General features: G+C 41.0%; 1 protein-coding gene across 6 annotated transcripts in view; it reads left to right on the top strand.

Moving 5' to 3' along the window:
• The window catches only part of Rbp6 (RNA-binding protein 6), a 1,159,807-nt gene that overhangs the window by 779,257 nt on the left and 362,245 nt on the right, over positions 1-18,305 (top strand). For all 6 annotated transcript variants that reach the window (XM_071587364.1, XM_071587360.1, XM_071587359.1 and 3 more), the window contains one exon: positions 15,985-16,077. In XM_071587364.1, coding sequence (XP_071443465.1) covers positions 15,985-16,077 — 93 coding nt within the window. The remainder of the gene's footprint in view (positions 1-15,984; positions 16,078-18,305) is intronic.

The following is an 18,305-nucleotide window of genomic DNA, read 5'->3' as shown; positions in this document are numbered from 1 at the left end:
AAGTAACATCCTGCCGGTGGCGCGAATTTTGGATCTGGTTTTTCCTATCCCTACCTTGCTCAACCTCTCGAGGATCTTCTTCTTTTCCACTGCTCTTATTTTATTTGCGATGGGAAAGGGAGCTTCTTGTGTTCATCCGGAAAATGAGACGGGAATGAAATCGGGAGTACCGGGAAGCAGCGAAGGGCAGGTAATACGGCATTGGAATAAAGATATACGAAAGGGAATGGAGTGGTATCCATGGAAGAGAATAGGGGAGACTAAAGTGGTGGGTGTGGGTTCCTCCTTTCAACCCTTGCGCTTTGTGAATCGAGATAATTAGGGAATGTAAGATTAATGGGATTGGAGTGAGGAGGAAGAAAGAGGTTACAGGGGGTTGGATTTGAATGCCACAAAGACTGAGTATGAGGCTATAATGTGTAGTCATTTTACAGATGAGTGTCTGTTTTCTTGAAGAAAATTGATTTGGTTTTAAGGTAATAAAATGGTAACATATTTGTAAAATATGATACCAAACCCAAACTGCATTGGCATTTTTGTGATATTTCCATTCCAAAGAATGACAATTATTGCTAAGTACGTCGTAGAAGAGATGACGAATTATCCTTACGTTAAATGCTGTCTTGGGCCACGTCATCTCGCGTGACTCCATACAAACACCTGGCATTTTGTTCTCTCAATTTTATTATTAAGAGTAAGCTGTATTGAAAATGAATTTCTCATCGTATTTTTATTGCATTTGATTTGCCTAAGTTAAATGTAATTACTTTAATCAAGCGAAAATGTTCTCTCTGAGACCTATTTTCGAGTTAAACAAAAGAGTAATAAAAACGCTGTGTAGGGAGTAGATAAACTGGAACGCATGGTTTTTGAATTCAAGATAAAATTGAAGACTGAGAGGATACATCGAAATCTTTTTTAATTACAGGAGGTATAAAGCGTATGCCATTTTTACCTTCTAATTCGGGCTGCGCTATGTACGAGTAATCCCGTTACGCGAATGATAAAAGATTATCTCCGACCTAAGTACGAGTACATGTATTTGCACTGTGGCTACTATAAAAATGGTTGCCATACCGTATCATCATTCATGCAGTTCAGCTATATTTGTCTCTTTAAAGAGATTCATTTTCGTCGTGTTCTTTCTTGCTTATGCAAAGTCTTGTATGTTCTTAGAATGCATTAAAAGTCAAGCTACAGAGTTAGGTTATACCCGTATTATGCTAGTTTTAAAAGCAGAATAATCTCACTATTATCGGATCATAATTGATTTGGTATTTATGGCTTTCTTCATTGGGTACAGCCAGTTATCTTCATCTCTGGCATAAAATATAAGCTCGCAAAATAGAAAATCAAGGGTTGGTATAACTGGTAATTAGTGTGCACGCATAGGATAAAGCAAATATTAAAGTTTTATACCGGTAGCCGACACTGTAACCTCATTTTCATTTTCTTTGTGTCCGTGGAGGACCAGTTTGGTAGCATAACGGAGTTGCTTAGCGTTAATTGGGTACACAAAAGCTTCACAGTTTACAATTGGAGTTTATTAGAGAATTGACTCTCTTTGCACGAAATGCGAAAAACGTTGAGTATCCATTTTGCTTACTCTGTTAACCATCTCGATTTCCCATTCGTTATTTTTACCCTGACGTTCACCACACTTCCTTCCTGAAGAGTGGATTTGAATAAACCCTAGAAGCGGTTTACGCTGATTTATTATTGCGAAAAATACGACCAATTTGGACTTCTAGCTCGTCAACTTCCGACGACTCGTCTTATCACTTTTGCTTCAAGTTCCTCCCGTGCAGTCATTCCGCGCATCCTCGTTTTCTTTGATCCGGCTCTGAGGCTTTTCCCCCATTCCCACTCACCCTGTTTCTCCTCCATTCCCCGTCTCCTCTCTTCCACCCTTCCTCCGTCATTCCCTGGCGCTTCCCCACACCGCACCCTTTTTCCTTCCCGCTCGTCCTCACCTCCCATTCCACTCCCCGGATCTCCATTCATGTAATTTTCCCATTAATTTCATCTCCTCGACCCAGAAGTCCCTCTCTGTTAATGAATTTCCATCCCGCCCTTTCCACAATCCTTTCCCACCCTGCCTCTTCCTCTTTCCCCTTTTTTGTTTCCGTCGGCATCATCTCGCTACCTCTCTTTCCCTCTCCCCGTTCCGTTCCCGTCCCATCACCGTTCTATTCGCCCTCTTCCTACCGGTGCTAAGGGCGTACTTTTCTTCCGCTCTCCCCTGGTAAAAATTATTCTGTGACACATACCGCTGAAACTTCTTGCACAACCTCAATATTCCTCGTTAAATGCTTGTTTCTACGCTATGATATTTTCGTTTCGTTCGGCTGCGGACTCGCCCGTCTTCTTGATGGTAATTATTTCCTTAGCGTTTGCTCTTTTGTGCGCAATCCCTATCGAGATGCTCACTTCCAAGAGTTAAAACAGCATCTTACCAGTTGATAGGATCTCGCTTCATTATCTACGAGCGAAAGGTGGAGTCTAGGCAGCGCAAGGAAAACATTTTTCAAACAAAAACACGCCTGATTTACTTTTTCATTCCTCCTAATTCGATTTTCCAAATGCCCACCCATGCTAAAAAATTCTCAGTTAATGAGATCAAGCCCATGAAACGTGCCTTTTATACATTCATTATTTTGTGTTCACTTTTATTATTTTAGCCTTTGCGCTATGTTGATAGGTGTAATTAGGGTTCGCATAAACGTTATCTTTTTACTCTTGAACAAATGTTACCCTGCAAGCGAATAGAGTGATTCATCTTTTTAAATACTTATTGTTTCGATTTGCCACAGGAATAGTTAATGTATTCCAAAATATATTACCGCCATTTAGTCAGTTATAAATGTACCGTATTCCATTTATCGAGCCTGGCGACTAATTATCGTGCTACACTTGAAATATATACGGCTGAAAGCGTGATCAATTACGTGGGATAATATGTGTTAGTAAATGATCATTAAGTTTGTTCCACCAAATGGAAACGACTGTTCATTTCCGTCCGAGATTCACCTTGTTAAAAGCGCTCAATCTCGAGAGAAATTCTTTGTTGACACAGTTTTCATTTGCTGCTTCCCCGTGATGATATTTGAATGCCATTGGACACACGTGTCAAAATCTGTAGCACATATTTCCCATTTTCATCATAGTGTCCACTCTGCGATCAACTCACTACGGTTTTTTTTAGAGTTTATAGCTTTTCATATTCTTTCGTGAATTTTTATGTTTTTACTCGCCTAGATTATGAATCAACGCTGCGCATTCATACCCGTTTGAGCCGTCCGTGTATCCACGGGAAATTTTACATTGCGACATCCACCCTGATGCCTCCCACTCCCATTTAATTTTCCACAGTCTTCCTGTTGGAACAGGCGCAAACTCATGTTCTGACTCTCCTGCTAATTGATCACGCTTGTGCAGTGTTTATATTGCTGGAGCGTGGATGGAACGGATTAGCAAGAGAAGATCGAAGGCTTCGGGCGGAACCGTGTAGGATATGAGTGGGTGTAATCGAAAAGGTGTTGGGCGTAGTGCGAGACGAGGAAAGGAAAGTGGCGAGGATAATGGTAGTTGAATTCTAGTAGAAGAATCATTTCTATATTTATTAGTTCACTATTAAGAGGGAGAGACCACATTTAACAAAACAAATAAACAGATTGCTCCAGCACAACACTGGTAATGAATGTTATAATGTTATTAATACTTTGTAAATAGCATTGAAAATAGGAGAGCGCTCTAACAAGTGCGGTAATACCTGGATGTCTATGAGAAAAAATAATATTTGAAATACTCATTTCAACTCTTATCTTGAACACATTCATTGAATGTGGACGTTGTCTAACCCGTTACAAATCTATAGAGCACGTAAGTAAGACGTAATGTGTCGTACTTAACTATGATTCTTCGAAATCCTCTTTATTTACATCGCGTGTGGCGAGAATTGTAAGTAATAAATTGCCCTCTTCGTAAGGAGGGCCTTATGAGTGGGAAGTGATATTGGAAAAAAGTGGAGAGATCAGCGGAATGGCCAGTTTGAGTGAGGCCGTGTCCGTAGTTTATGCGGACGGTAGGTTTGATTTCATTCGTGGCCAGGCGGGAGCGACTGGTGAAATTGGAAGTGATTTTCCTCTCAGGCGAAAGGGAAGGTAAAATATTTCACAGTGGTCGGGAGGGGGCGCAGGCAGGTATTTTCTTATTGGAGGCGCAAAGGAGTAGTGGTAGACGGCTGAGAAATGGGAGTGAGGATCACCTTCAAGAGGAAGTTGGAGATGATTGTGTGTTTTCTCTTTCTCTCCGCCATCTGGAAAGGGCTCCCATGATACGGGCAATAATAAAAGTGGGGAAAGTAGGCGTAAGGCGCCGGTGAGATGAAGGACGAATTTTTTGATGCGCCGTGATAACACGGCGTTGGTATATTTTTTTGAGGGATGGGTAGGGTTTTCGGTGATTAGCGCTCTCACAGCAAATAGTGAGTTTTAGGGGAGAGAGGCGGTGGGAGGACCGTGAGAAGGAGTGGTCGGATGAGATGGGAGTAAAGAAGAGGAGGGCGTGGGAAGAGAGGGTTTGGTCGTCGAGATGGAGGAAGAGGATTTTCAAATGTTTGCGCTCGTTACGCGGGGCGAAGGACTCTCCGTGTAGCTGCATGCGTGGTCGGGTATTTTGTTAATCGCGGGCGAGCGAGAGAGAGAGAGAGAAGTAGAGAGTTCGGTATACTCGTCAGCCCTCTGTGGAAGAGGAGCATTTCCGAGGGTAATGAGGGAGGGAGGAAAGGGAGAGGAGATGGGGATGAGGGGAGAAAGAAAGAAAGAGAGAGAGAGGTGCTTGGGGTTGGGTGAAGGCTGAGAGCGAGGTGGAATGTTTCAGCGAGGAAGGGAGGTGGTCGGGGGAGAGTGGTTGGGTGAGGCGAGGTTTGTGGGTCGGGAGGCGCGTGAGGTATCCGTGTAATTGAACGCGTAGATCGGCGTCGCTGTCGGCTTTGCACCGCCACCAGTGCGAGCAAAAGCGGCTGTTTGCGCATTTTAGAGTGTATCCGTGAAGGGCGGTCAGGGAAAGGGCGAGGCAAATGCTTTTTCGATTGCCAAATCTTTTTGGCGGCGGAAGAAAATAATTAGCGGCACTTTGAGCACCTTGAAAAACTAGGAGTTGACGAAAAATCAATATTTCTAATAGTCTTCTATCTACAGCTATTTTTATTGAAATTTAAATCTGTTCGTAAGCTCGGATTTCGTGACTGATAGGTATTGCAAAGTACGGATTGGGTAATACTTTTGTTCACTTAATGTCAATCGACAACAAAATTACTTTGGATCCTATGTCTCTGATGATCAAGCCTATTGATTTAAATCTGTATCAATTGATGCGAAACTTTCTCGTTGTCTTTCGTGTTTTATGATCAAATTTACTTTTATAACTCTTTGGTCAATAATAGAAAAAAGTACACGATGTCTTGTTTAGAAAGGATTAAACTTAAGAGATTTCCTTGAACTGCTTAACTGAAGTGGCAGTGAAGAAGTTAAACAACAAATACGTGCGTGATATCGTCGAAGAGTATTTCATTCCCAATGATTTCAAGTCACGCATAGCGTGATTCTGATTCGTTTTCCTCTAAATTCAAGGTAAATTGGCGCTTCAGCTTAGAAGAGGTTTTTATTCAGATGGGCTTAATGTCGTCATTAAGAATTCCTATTTTTAACTTGGGGTTACAGCTGAATTATAGACACAATAAATGAAATGTAATGCCTTGAAAATACGACGGTGTGAAGCCATAAGGCATAATGTACGTATCTAAACTTTGGCTTGATTTACAGCATCCAAATCCGCATTCGCAAGTGTACATTACCCAACCGAAAGCTTTGATTACTTATACTAAAGAGCATTAATTATGGGGCAAACGTGCTTCAAAATCGAGAGACGGATCACTCACCTATCAACAGCAGCCGACTCTGCGTTGACTCAACGATCAACTATTGACGTAACTAATCCTTTGTCGCTGTGCCTCTCGTTAGAAACGGAAGAGAGGGAGGGGAGAGAGGAGTTGGATGAGGGAGCAGACAGATACAATAAGGAGAACCGTAAACCATTTAGCTGTTGAGAGCTCGTTTGGACTAGGCAGCGGTCAAGGTCCAAAGTTAATAGGACGAACAAGGCTCACGCACCATTGGATTGCAGGAGATAAAAGGGATACGATGTAACGGCTGATTGCAAAAGCCTACGCATATGGCATGACAGCCATCACGCCTCAAACGATCGGACTTTATCGACACCAGGTGCACCATCGGGAGGTTTATTTATTTAGTTACCCCATGAGGGGAAAATAGAATAGCTTGGTCACGCGTGACGTTTGATAAGGCTTACTTTTGATTTATCATTTAAGGGGTCCTCATATGCATGTATTTCTAACGGATTCAATTTGGTCTCATTTTACTTTCCCGTGATCAATCTTCTATCCAATTAATCAAATTTAATTGTAAATATTGTCAACAGGGTCAACGTAAAAACTCCGAAATAAAGTGAAAGAGAAAGGTGCTTAGGATTTATTAAAGGTGCACCGAGCCTTACGTTTTTTGCGAGGCTTATGACGTAAGGTAAGCTTTAATTTCATTGCTTTTTGTTTTGTGTGACATATTTTCGGTATACGCAAGGTTGAGTTAGCTATTTAGCTAATATTTTAAGGACGTGTTTCCTTTATCCCTTCATTTTTTTATTTATCTTACGTTCTTATACATCTGTACGTTCTTATTTATAAATCATATGTAGTAAAATGTTATTTAATATTTGAAGCATTCTTATAAGAAGATTAAATGTGAAGCCAACGGGCATGTTTACATTTCTTTCAAGAAACACTTTTTTGTATTTTCGTGTTTCACGATGAATTCCTATTTTTTTCCTCCTAGGTGTATTCCAAAATATGTCTGCGATATCTGATGGAAAAGAAAATATAAGTTACCTGTTTGATCGTTAATTGTATAAAGTTGTGCGTTTTCAATTAAATTCACGAATCCTGGGCAAGTTCGATTTATTTTCATCAGGAAAACTAACTAAAATTTAAAATGAAAGATTTGTCTTCCAAAGTCATAGTCTTGAGAATTGGGATCTAAACTCCCTCATTTGAGGATTCTCCATTATTATCTCCGCCGGTGAAGAAAGGCTGAACGAGAATATATCCAAAATTTTATCATAATTGCCCTAAAAGTGAAACCTTAAGTAGTTAGTGTAAGTCATTCGTCAGTATCGCTGGATGAATTTGACTTCATTAATACGGATAAAATTCAAATTTCTGTGCGGTTCTGTAAATTAAGTACTCCTACCTTATTTATGTACGACATACACTTTTTACAAAGAGTAGGGAGAGAGAGAGAGATACGAGGTGGTGGGTGTATTTGACTGACAATAACACTGTATGGAAGTTATTAAAACCTTAATCGGATTTTATTCTGTGGGAAGTGATTTTCTTGGACAACAGTAGAGTGAGTGAGAAATCCCGGGACCTCAGTCGCTTGCTTTTTTTCCGCAAAAGATTAATGAGATTAAACGATTTGTTACGCAGTGGGAAAGATTGCATCTAAAGGAAATTTGGTAAGCTAACAGCGTCTCATCAGACTCCTTCCTTCATCCCCCTCTCCACTCTTCCTACTCGACTACCAAGAATTCATTAGTATTTCTTTCGCCTTTTCATTTTTCTTGTCGCAATTTATGTGTCGCTCTTATTTTCCACGTTTCTCTGGGAATGGCTTCATATTCTACATTCCCTCCAAATCTTTTTTCCCTCTGGAATTTTTCATCACATCCCATTTTTTCCACCAAATCCTCTCTACCTCTCCCTCTTTCATTCTCTTCCCTCCATTTCTTAACAGGGTATTTTTAAAAGATTTTTTCCCGTACTGCAGGAACGTACTCCCCATTGAAAGTCTTCTCTTAGTCGTCTCTCTCTTTATAAATAGAATTACTTGTGTTGATAAAAATTAAGGAGCTTATTTTCCATAGGTATAGAGTGTAACATTTTAACTAAGTTTACATTTTGGTATAATCTTTTTATTTACTCATACACTTAACTGGAATAACAAGCAATATTTCATCTGGTTTCAACCCCTCTGTTTCTGATCTCTCGGCTTTGTAGCCCAATGCTCCAAAATCTTTTTAATAGCTGTTCTACCATAGTCATGTCTCCGCTACGGATTGCAAGAACCTTGAAAGCAATAACTGTTCTTTTGAACTTTGAATTCTGGTTATATTAACTCATTCAGTCAGTTTTAATCAAACGACGCTTTTGCATAATGTTTATTTCATGTAATACTTCTCGTTAAGGCTTCCTTCTCTTCCTCCAAAGAAGTTATTTAATTCCATTGAAAAGTAAAGATTCAGCGAATTGCGTCTAACATTAGGAATTTGTGGTTAATTGATCATTCAAAACAATCTCCGATTCGAAATCAGTGCTCACATTAATTCTCATGCAAGAGTCCGAAGTTAGACACGAGTCTACGGCCTCCATGGTAGCAGGATGGATGCTCGCGAGACTTGTAGGATTAACCTTTCAAATCAATTATATTGCCCAATAGCAATTATTATTCCTTATTTTTAGTCCTGCCACAATACAGTTTAAAATAAATGAGACTATAATTTCAATGCCTGTTAGCATTTCAACTTAAAACTCCTATCATAATGTATACGAGATATTGATGTGATAAGCCCATTTATAATTGTTATATCTTTTCTTGCTCTAACATTGAGTATACGTATATAATTCAGTGTAGTAATTATCTTCCACTTCCATTCTCCAATTCCCTTTCACACCTGTTCTTCTAGCTTCCTTCTCCTTCACTTGTTCCCTTTATGCCACAGTGAATAAATAGCTGCTAAGATTCTAAGCACGTAGCTAGTCATTTGAAAATTTTCATTTTCTGGCATAAGTAGCCATTTCATAAACCACCGTGTCGGAACTGGGGGGTCCGCAGGAGCTGATGTAGTAGGATCAATGATAATGTGATAATATAAGGATTGTGGTCATTTTAATCATATCGAAGATTACTGCCGGTTTTTCGACACTGGAGTCTTATTAGAACACCTGATGAACATATTCAACAGTGAACACATAGGATAACACATGAGCATATATATATATATATATATATATATATATATATATATATATATATATATATCTGTATTTATGAGTATGATATTAGCACTCTCCCATATAAACGAATGTGGTTAGGATATATATATATATATATATATATATATATATATATATATATATATATCTGTATTTATGAGTATGATATTAGCACTCTCCCATATAAACGAATGTGGTTAGGACCATCGGAAATTTGGAAAATCATCGATGTGTTTCTTTGTTTATTAATACCCCTTCTTTGTGTATAAATAACAATACGGATACCTATGTAAATCTCTTGATGTTTTACTGTAGGTTTAAATCAAGAAAAGACTGCATTTTGGTTTGGAAGGGAACTCTTGCTTATTTTCTCCATTCTGGCGAATCCTTGCATAAATAAACACCCAAATAATAAATGTATGCATACGACGTGTATCATGCGGATTTCCAATGGTTTTAAGAACTGGCTGTAGTCTCCTCATGGCTCTAGCTCCTTCCATTCTTCTCCCGCTTCTCCAGCCCCCTTCCCCCCTCGTTCTCGTAGCCTCCTACTCCCTAACCATTTCCTTTACGTCGAAATGTTCGTTTTGTCTCACCCCTCTCCCCGTATGCCCTTTTTCCGAAACCAAAATGCGTTATTATGCGCGGCTGTTCCGGATGGCACGGTCCAGAGTTATGGTTGGACGTACTGCAGCAAATCTGCTCGACCACTCTCTCCTTTGTATGGCGCGTGTAGGTAAGGGGGAGAGAAGCGTGGGCGGGAGTCCGAATGAGGGGCGTGTGGGGAGGAGATGGCGGCAGCGGCAGTGCTGTCGAAAGGGTCGCGAGGCGTGCGGTCGGGGCTGACAGGGGTTTCGAGCAGACGAAAATCCGTGGAGATAGAATATGGCAGGAGCGGCGTTGTCGAGGATGGACCGAGGAGGATGAGTGTGGAAAGATGGGGAAGCATGGCGGGGGTAGGGGGAATTTCTTGGATTGGGGGGGGGGGGGAAGTTCCCTCGTCGGCGGGCCTTCGAGGGCACGAGGATGGCAAAGTGAAATGGATGGTAGGAGGCGGGAGAGGGCGTGTGGGTAATGGCCCAAAAGAGTTGTGGTTCCCGATGACTAATATTTTTCTCGCGATTCCGATGTGTGGTCTCGCGCGCTTTTTTTTCCTTTCTCATTCCCTCGCACCAGGCGCTTCTTTTGTTTCCGTGGCAGTCTTACGTCCTAGGGTGACAGAGGCTGAAGAACGCTTCGAGTCAATGCTTTACTGATGTTTCGCGAGCTTGGGCTCCTCGGGTGGTGGGAATCAAAGATAATGATGAGCCACACTCGAGGATTGCGTTCCCACCTTTGGTGCTCAACCTCCATCTTCATTTGGTCGTCTTTTCGTTTTCCCTTCAGCATAGAAAATTGGTCCATGACGTTTAAGAATACAATCTTTTTATTCCAACATACTAAGATGGAATAGTTAAATAGATTTTTAGAAAGTTGACTTCCTCATTGTAAATAAAAGATTTATTTAATTTAGGGTATTTTTAATACAATTATCAGAATAACTGGAGGGTATCACAAATATTTTTTGCCCAACGAAATATTGGCTATCACACACCATTCCTGGCTTGTGATTCGTTTTTAAATAATATTGCCATTGTTCTAACCATTATGTTTAAACCTTTAATATAGTTTGGTCTACACTAAGTGCACAAAAATTGTAATGTGAGTCCAATGAACGATCGTGTTTCTAGGAATGGTATTTTATCAACTCATCAGATTTCTGCTGGTACAAAAATATTTAACGCTTGAGTTTTTTTGAAAGAATTTAAAGATAGATGGATAGTATTTACATCTAGATACGCTGAGAAAATTTCTCAATTATTATTCTCTCCAAAACTTTATTTTATTTTGATATTTTAAACAAATATGCTAATTATTTAAAAAAAATTAGGAAAAAAATTTTTAGTGAAAAATTTAAATGAATGTTTGTACTCATTTGGAAATTAAATTGTCCGCTAGGAAGTAGGAACAAAGTTGGGCGTTAATATTAGTGCTATATGTTGAAATTATATTTGTGGTTGGGATTATAGTTCAATCCTATGATATTTAAATGACTAGAACTCCTCGAATCTCAAGAGATACCAATGAAAGGAATGGCGTATCCATTCCACGACGTCAAGTGAATAAAAAACTTTTATATTGTGTTAAAAATGTATGCTTTCATTTACTAAACGCATTGCTTTTATAATCTCTCATCTGGTCTTCTCTCATAAGAGAGACACCTTGTTTGAATGTTCGAGGTATACTGTAAAATTAATTACATTGAGACCATCTGCATGAGACTGTCGGCCTGATTCCGTCGTCAAAATAGACTTCCACGTTGATCCGCGTGCATCTTTTCCCTATCCTTCTCGACTCAACCACACGTGCTCCCTTCGATCCTTATGCATACACCACACTCCTCACTCTGTCTCCGGGCTTTCCGGGGAAGCTTCACAAGCACTGCGACGTTCTGCCCTTCAATTCGGTCCCTCCGATCTCCGCTCCAGTATTGCATCGCCATATTCATTTTTCGCGTGAGTCCACCGCCTGCCCTCCTGCCCCTGCTGGAACCCACCCTCTCTCCTCCCGCCTTCCTTCTCTCGGGGCATTCCGTCGGGCGGACGTCACCGTCGCTTTACGAGCGACACTTCGAACAGCTACTCCGTCCATTCGTCCCTCTTATACAACGCTCTCGCCGAAACCCTCACGGCCCCCCTTTCCTCCACCCCATTCCCCTCCGAACCGACCCCCATTCCTCCCCGCCATCCCATTCTCTCTCAACGCGCGGCTCCAGACTCACGCACTCTGGGAAGGACATTCAATGCGCCCATTAAAAGAGAACGACGGAGAGGAGGTTGAGAAGGTGGGGGAGAGTGTTTTGAAGGAGAGCGGGGGGAGGGGAGACGGGGGTCGTTCGTATGGGCGTTCCATCGTAGGATTTTGGAGAAGGAGGGCGGGAGGGAGAGAATGAGTGAAGGGACGATGGAATTTCCAGCGGGGGTGGGTAGGGGTTCGAAGGAGGAGGAAGGACGATTTCCATCGGTGTTTTGCGGTATTGTGCGGGAGGATAGGGAGGAGGTCAGGGGGAGTAAGGGAGTGGTCGAAGCGGTTGCGGGAGGGTGGACGAAACGATGAGGTCAAGGATGCAGGAGGAGAGGGCAAGAGAAGACGTGGTGTTGGGGCGATGTTCATAAAGTAGGGGAAGCGGGGCTGCTTTCGGGACCGCTGTTCACAACCAGCACGTATCGAAAGAAGCGCACTGTGCTTTCCATGCGGCGGGGATATGGTTGTGTGGTGGGAAGGGAAATGGAGAGCCGAATGGAGGCGCTGGTGGGATGAGGGAATTGTGTGGCGTAATAAAAATATAACGGGGGAGGGGGCGGGGTGTGTTCGGACGAGCACAGCATAATGGGACCATGGAAAAGGGTTAGTGGCAATGGCTTCGGCGACGGAAGGTTTGAGTGGTCCCCAAGATATGAAGTATACGGGATATATTATGCGGGGGTACGGTTGGCGTGGGTGGAGGGAGACCGCGAGAGTCCAGAGGGGCATGAGGGGTTGGAGGAAGAGAGAGGGATTGCAGGAATAAATACTCGGACTGGAGGGATTTTGGGGTGGGAGCCGTAGATCGGATTCCGGAGCTTGTGCTTTCATGCGCTTTCGCTGGTCTTTTGCATGGGACACCGAGTGACAGCACCACCAATGGTGAGCTGCAAAAGGGGTCGCGAGGGACAGTCATTCCTTTTCTTTCCTAGCTTTTATATTTCCTTCACGCTTTTTATTTCCTCTCATTCCCTCCCTCCACGCTGCTGGCACAAAAGAGTAGATTAATAGAAGTATGCGATCCTATTTGTTGCACCGACGGCTGAGTCAACTTCACTCCACTATTTCCTTTCTAAATATTTTATGGCGTTAAAATATCCACCCCGCAACGGAGAACTTTGTATTAGTATATTAATACAATGCATACGGACTAATTTAATTTGCACAAAGACGGATATTTCTCAATAACAGCTCTTTCGGATGTCATCATGCTCACCACTATTTATTTCCTCGCCCCTATGCTCTTCTTCCAGAATGGCGTCTGGAAACCTCTGCTCTAAGATGCAAATACTAACTGTTATTTATGTCCGCGCGATTTCGCGTTACTATGGAAATTCCGTGCGCCTTGTTCGAGGAAGTAAATAAAGTAGAATATTTTTATTCGATTTTATTCTGATGCACATCGCTTCCTTAACTTTAATCTCCCTCCTGATTTTTCCCCGTTCAATTCTATTTGAATGTACTCCACACATTTTTCCCTTTCTCCCCCACGGGTACGCATACGCGAGTGACATTGCCGCACAAGTGCGGAGAAATGGGGGTGTACAGGGAAGGGGCAGAGACGGAGAAAGAGAGTTGGGGGCAGCGAGGAGTTTGCGGTCGTCTAGAAATCTTTTCGTGTATGCTCGGTATATTTTCTCGCTCAATATTTTTATTTTTTTCCTGTCATGAGTTTATAGGCAGGTGGTGCGGTGCGGAAAACAGAGGAGAGTAAAAATAAAAGAAGAGAACAAAAGCGTGTGTGGGGTGGGTGAGGCGCGGCGGCAGGAAGAGCGGGACACTAAAGCCGTTCCCTATCAAATGCTCGCGGATGGACGCCAACCATCTCCCGTTCGCATCCCATGGAGATTATGACATCTGGCGGATTTCGCGAAAGTAAAGCTCGGAACGGAGGGAAGGCATTAATGCCAGATGGGCATCCATGTATTTCCCCCACTTCCCTCCATGTATTTCGCCCACCCCATTCACTTTCTTTTTTATCCCCGTGTCTCTCTACTTTCCTGCCTCTCTCTTGCATTTCCTTCTCCCTTCCACTCTCTGCATTTCCTTCTCGCTCCCTCTCTTTCGTCATTTTCCATTCTCCACTCTCAACGTAGAAATGTATTTTTTTCGTCTCCCCTGCCGGATTTTTACGTTCAAACGTGTCCCAACATGGAGATCAACCAAAAATAGATATTTGACTGTCTTAATCATTCTCGGCATTATAATGTTGAGCTCACATCTATATACTCTTACGAAATGGAGCGTATCCGTATTTCTCGTAGGGAATGAATGCCGCGGGATATCAAAAATATTGAACGAACAAACACTGTTGATGAGATATGAGCAACGCGAATGTCGACCACTTTGTACCACCAAGGCTTTGCTTGGATTATTCCGTCTCCTAGATATGCCGGAATATCCATTGCATGCAATTTTTCTTAAACATGAATCGTATTAAAGTTTGATAACTATTCTTGAAACTTTAGCCCGATTCAATCCAGGAGATGTTTTCCTGGAAAAAAATACTCATCTAGCAGAACGTCAGCAAATTATCTTTGTTTTTTGTCCGCTTTTTACCCATTGACATTTCCTATTCCTTTAGGGATATTGTGTCGATATAGGCAAGTATCTTTTTTCTGGTGGAATAAAATAAAGACAACATCTAAAGAGCTATCGGGTTGTTCCTATTTTTATCATTGTTATTTAAAGTGATTTTAGAGATATCATAACATTTAAGCTTCGGAGAAGGTGGGAAATTTAAAGTAACCAGCAGAATATGATGTACTCAAACTAATGATATTGGTAAATATCAGGAATAATTTAGCGGAAAAAATAATGGTGATAAAGTCAGCTTATTTATAACATGAAGACTTAGGATGAGCGGGAGTTTTCTATCTGTAGGGATTCTCTGGGATCATGGATGGATGTTCAAATTATCAGGCATTTTGTTTTAATGTCATTATCATGAGTTTTGCTCGCGAAATATTTATTTTATTAATCCGTTCAGTCGTCAATTTCAATTATTTATTCACCATGATCTCGACTTCCCATCCAATACGGTGCGTAAAATATTCCCTTGTATCGAATTTGGCTCGAATTATTTCTATCTATCTAAAAGGATGAGGTCAATTGGATGGAGTAAATTGAGCAGAAGTGAGTGCTAGGTTGCCAGGATTTTAACAAAATGGATGAAGAAGTTGAATTAATACCGGTCGTTGGGCAAGGCAAGATGTCATAGCGATTCATAATTGGGAATGTTTTTTTTTTAATTTTGATAGGAAATGAGATATGTCCTCGATAAATGAAGAACATATTAAGTAAAAATCCATTATGCAATTTACCGTTTATTTCTTGAATTTTATTAAAATGCTTCGATTCAGTGTGTATTTCTGATTCTGGTTTAAATTTCTACGGTAAAATAGTGAATAGTGAATAGTGTCTAAAAAATCGTTATCGTCATTCTTACTTTTTCAAGTTTTACTACTATATATGCGCGTGGACGTATGTTTTGAACTGTGATGATGAGCTTTTTTTCAAGAGCTCCTCCTAGAGAGGATGAAGAAAAAGTGAGTTTGCGTCTTAAAAACGGAAAATAAGAAAAATACTAAAGACGTTCGTATGGGATGACTTCATGCGGAACCGAATTCCCTGGCAGACGCCCAAAGACTCCCTCTTTCCCGCCCGGTCCCTCTCTTACCCGGCACTTGGAAGAAAGGGATGAAAAGGGTCTCCTTTTCGATCCCTTCCAAGTAAGGAGCAAAGAGTGGGATTCTTCCATTCTCTCTCCCAAAGGCTTTAAGGATATAATAAACCCGTCCATGCGCCAGTCTTCTTTCCCCCCTCTATCAATTCTCTCTTCCTCCTGTCCCGTTCCTTCCTAGGTCCCACCTTGCTCTTACTCTGCCTACCCTCTCAACTTCCCGCGGCACTTTTAGATTTTTGTTGAGCACCCATATATTTATCGAGCTGCCTCTGACTACACTCCTCATTTCTCATGCTCTTTCTCATCTTCTATCTCTCACTTGCAGATGGTGACCCGGACGAAGAAGATATTCGTTGGGGGTCTGTCTGCGCCGACCACACTAGAGGACGTCAAGAACTACTTTGAGCAGTTTGGACCGGTGAGTGTGTATAAAATCACTCATAAAATCTGAGTATTGTGTATTAATATTAATTATATGAATATATATAAGTATATAAATATATATATATATATATATATATATAAGTATATAAATATATATATAAGTATATAAATATATGTATCTATGTTTGTATATATATATATATATAAATCATTTGTTATAAATAACGTTCTCATGGCCTTGAAATGCTTAGTTGTTACGCTCTTAGTTTAGCGTGCTCTCTTTACATGAAGTATTCTTGGAATGTGGATTAAGTAGGGACGGACTATTGTTTTAAATGCATTTTTCACATTTTGCAGAATTTCATGAAAGATTCATATTTTTTCTCGCGTAGTATTTGGTTTATATGTGTTACCATATGGAATTTATTCAGGAAGCCAGCTTTTCTTCATAGTTACTGTTTCCTAGAAAAGTTAACTAATTTTTAGCCTTTTCTATGTCCAATTGAATCATTTTGACGCATTTATGTTATAAAATATCATTCATATTTAAATCGTAAATATCGTGGGGAAAATACATTCTTTTGTGAATACATTGAACCATTATTATTTGTATTTTTCATAAACTTTTAGCTGAAACCTTTTATTTTCTTCTTTGTAACAAAAGGTATTACTAAATACGACGTTTTAACGTCATTCCGGAAAAAAAGTATTGGGGGAAACAGAATAGAAACCAATAGCATTGAGGTGTAATCATGATAATCCTGTGTTATGCAACCCTCGGAGCATCGCCAGGAACGTTCACTATTAGCTCCGTGGACAGAGTATAGGTGGTGTGGCCTCATTTCCACCCAAACCAGTTTCATTCCATTCTTTTTGTCATGCGTCGTTGCTCTCAGAATGCTTCAACCCAAGAGTTCTCCGGGGGATATAAGCGGGTAAGAAGATGGCGGTGGGAGTAAGATGCTCTCGGGTCGCCTCTCGCCATCCCACTTTCAAGAAGCTCTTAATCGTCTCTTCAAACGCCTTTAAACTTCCCCTTCTTCCGTCGTCTCTTTTAGATGAGGTCTTAGTTCCTTCTTTGTCGGTTCTCCCGGCGGGTTTTATCGGGGCGGTGTTCTCCGCCCCAGGGGCTGGTCTTCCCAAGCCCCCTCCTACCTCCTTTCATGCGCCATTCCCCTAAACACCATCGCCCATTAAACGCCTACTCACCTCCCGCTGCTTGGTTCTCGCCCATTCCTTAATGATATCTTCTGAAACCCCCACACAGTGTGCAACTTAACCCTTTATGCATATCCCCCGAACACTGAAATATTTTGCGTCTTTGCGGTCTCAGCTCCATCTTTTCACCCGGCTCAATTTGTACCTTACATGAATGGTAGTCATATAAATAGGATGAATCATCTTAATGCACCATAGATATCCATTCTTAAAGACAAGTGATTCGTCAGGCATTCAAGTACTTTCTCAATATTTAACTCGACGAGCTTGAACCCTTTGCTTAGGGTGGAAAGCTAGGAATATAGAAATATTCCCTAGTTTTTAATCAAATTTATAATGACTCCTAATGGAAGTTTTATTCTATTAAAAATATTATGGGACAATAAATCCGAAGGGATGTTTTTTTATATTTAACACATTCCAAAATTTTTTCCGAATGCTTCTATTTGAAGAATTTAATTTTGATTTTTAATTTCATTCACATTAATTTTTTCCAGTAATAATTAGTTTTCCGTCCTCACTAAGCTGTTTGAGCTGTTACTTAGTGGATGGTATCGTTCCAGGATATAGACACACATACTCATATTCCGTAGAGTAATATGAGGTTTTCACTTCCACGCCCATAGTTTCACCACTGTGTGGCCTCGTAACCTCATAATTCCACACGCATTTAAGGCTTAAAGTTTCGGGGTTCCCAGTCATCTTCATAATCGCATGAGGAGTGCATATAGCGTTTAATTATGCACTCACGCATTTGTGTATTGATAAATATATTCATATTATTTATAGAATTGCAGAATTTTCATTTACCTGTAGATTCCCCACGTTTCAGAATTTTTGAATAATTCAGAACTCAGTTTTAAAATGTTGCACGTTGACTAGAAACATGCCATACGCCACCGGGTCCAATTTGTAAACGTCCGGGAAAGCACGCAAACGCTTGCTTTTATCCCACTCCAGCGAATTGTATCACAAACTTCATCTTAAACTCCTCGACCGCTTCACCGCTTCCCTTCTCAGCGGTCCATTGTTTAGCATCGACCG

The sequence above is a fragment of the Hetaerina americana genome, unplaced genomic scaffold, assembly GCF_022747635.1.
Source record: "Hetaerina americana unplaced genomic scaffold, ioHetAmer1.1.p SCAF_3, whole genome shotgun sequence".
In the NCBI taxonomy this organism is placed as follows: Eukaryota; Metazoa; Arthropoda; class Insecta; order Odonata; family Calopterygidae; genus Hetaerina; species Hetaerina americana.
This window is presented reverse-complemented; position numbering and strand designations above follow the sequence as displayed.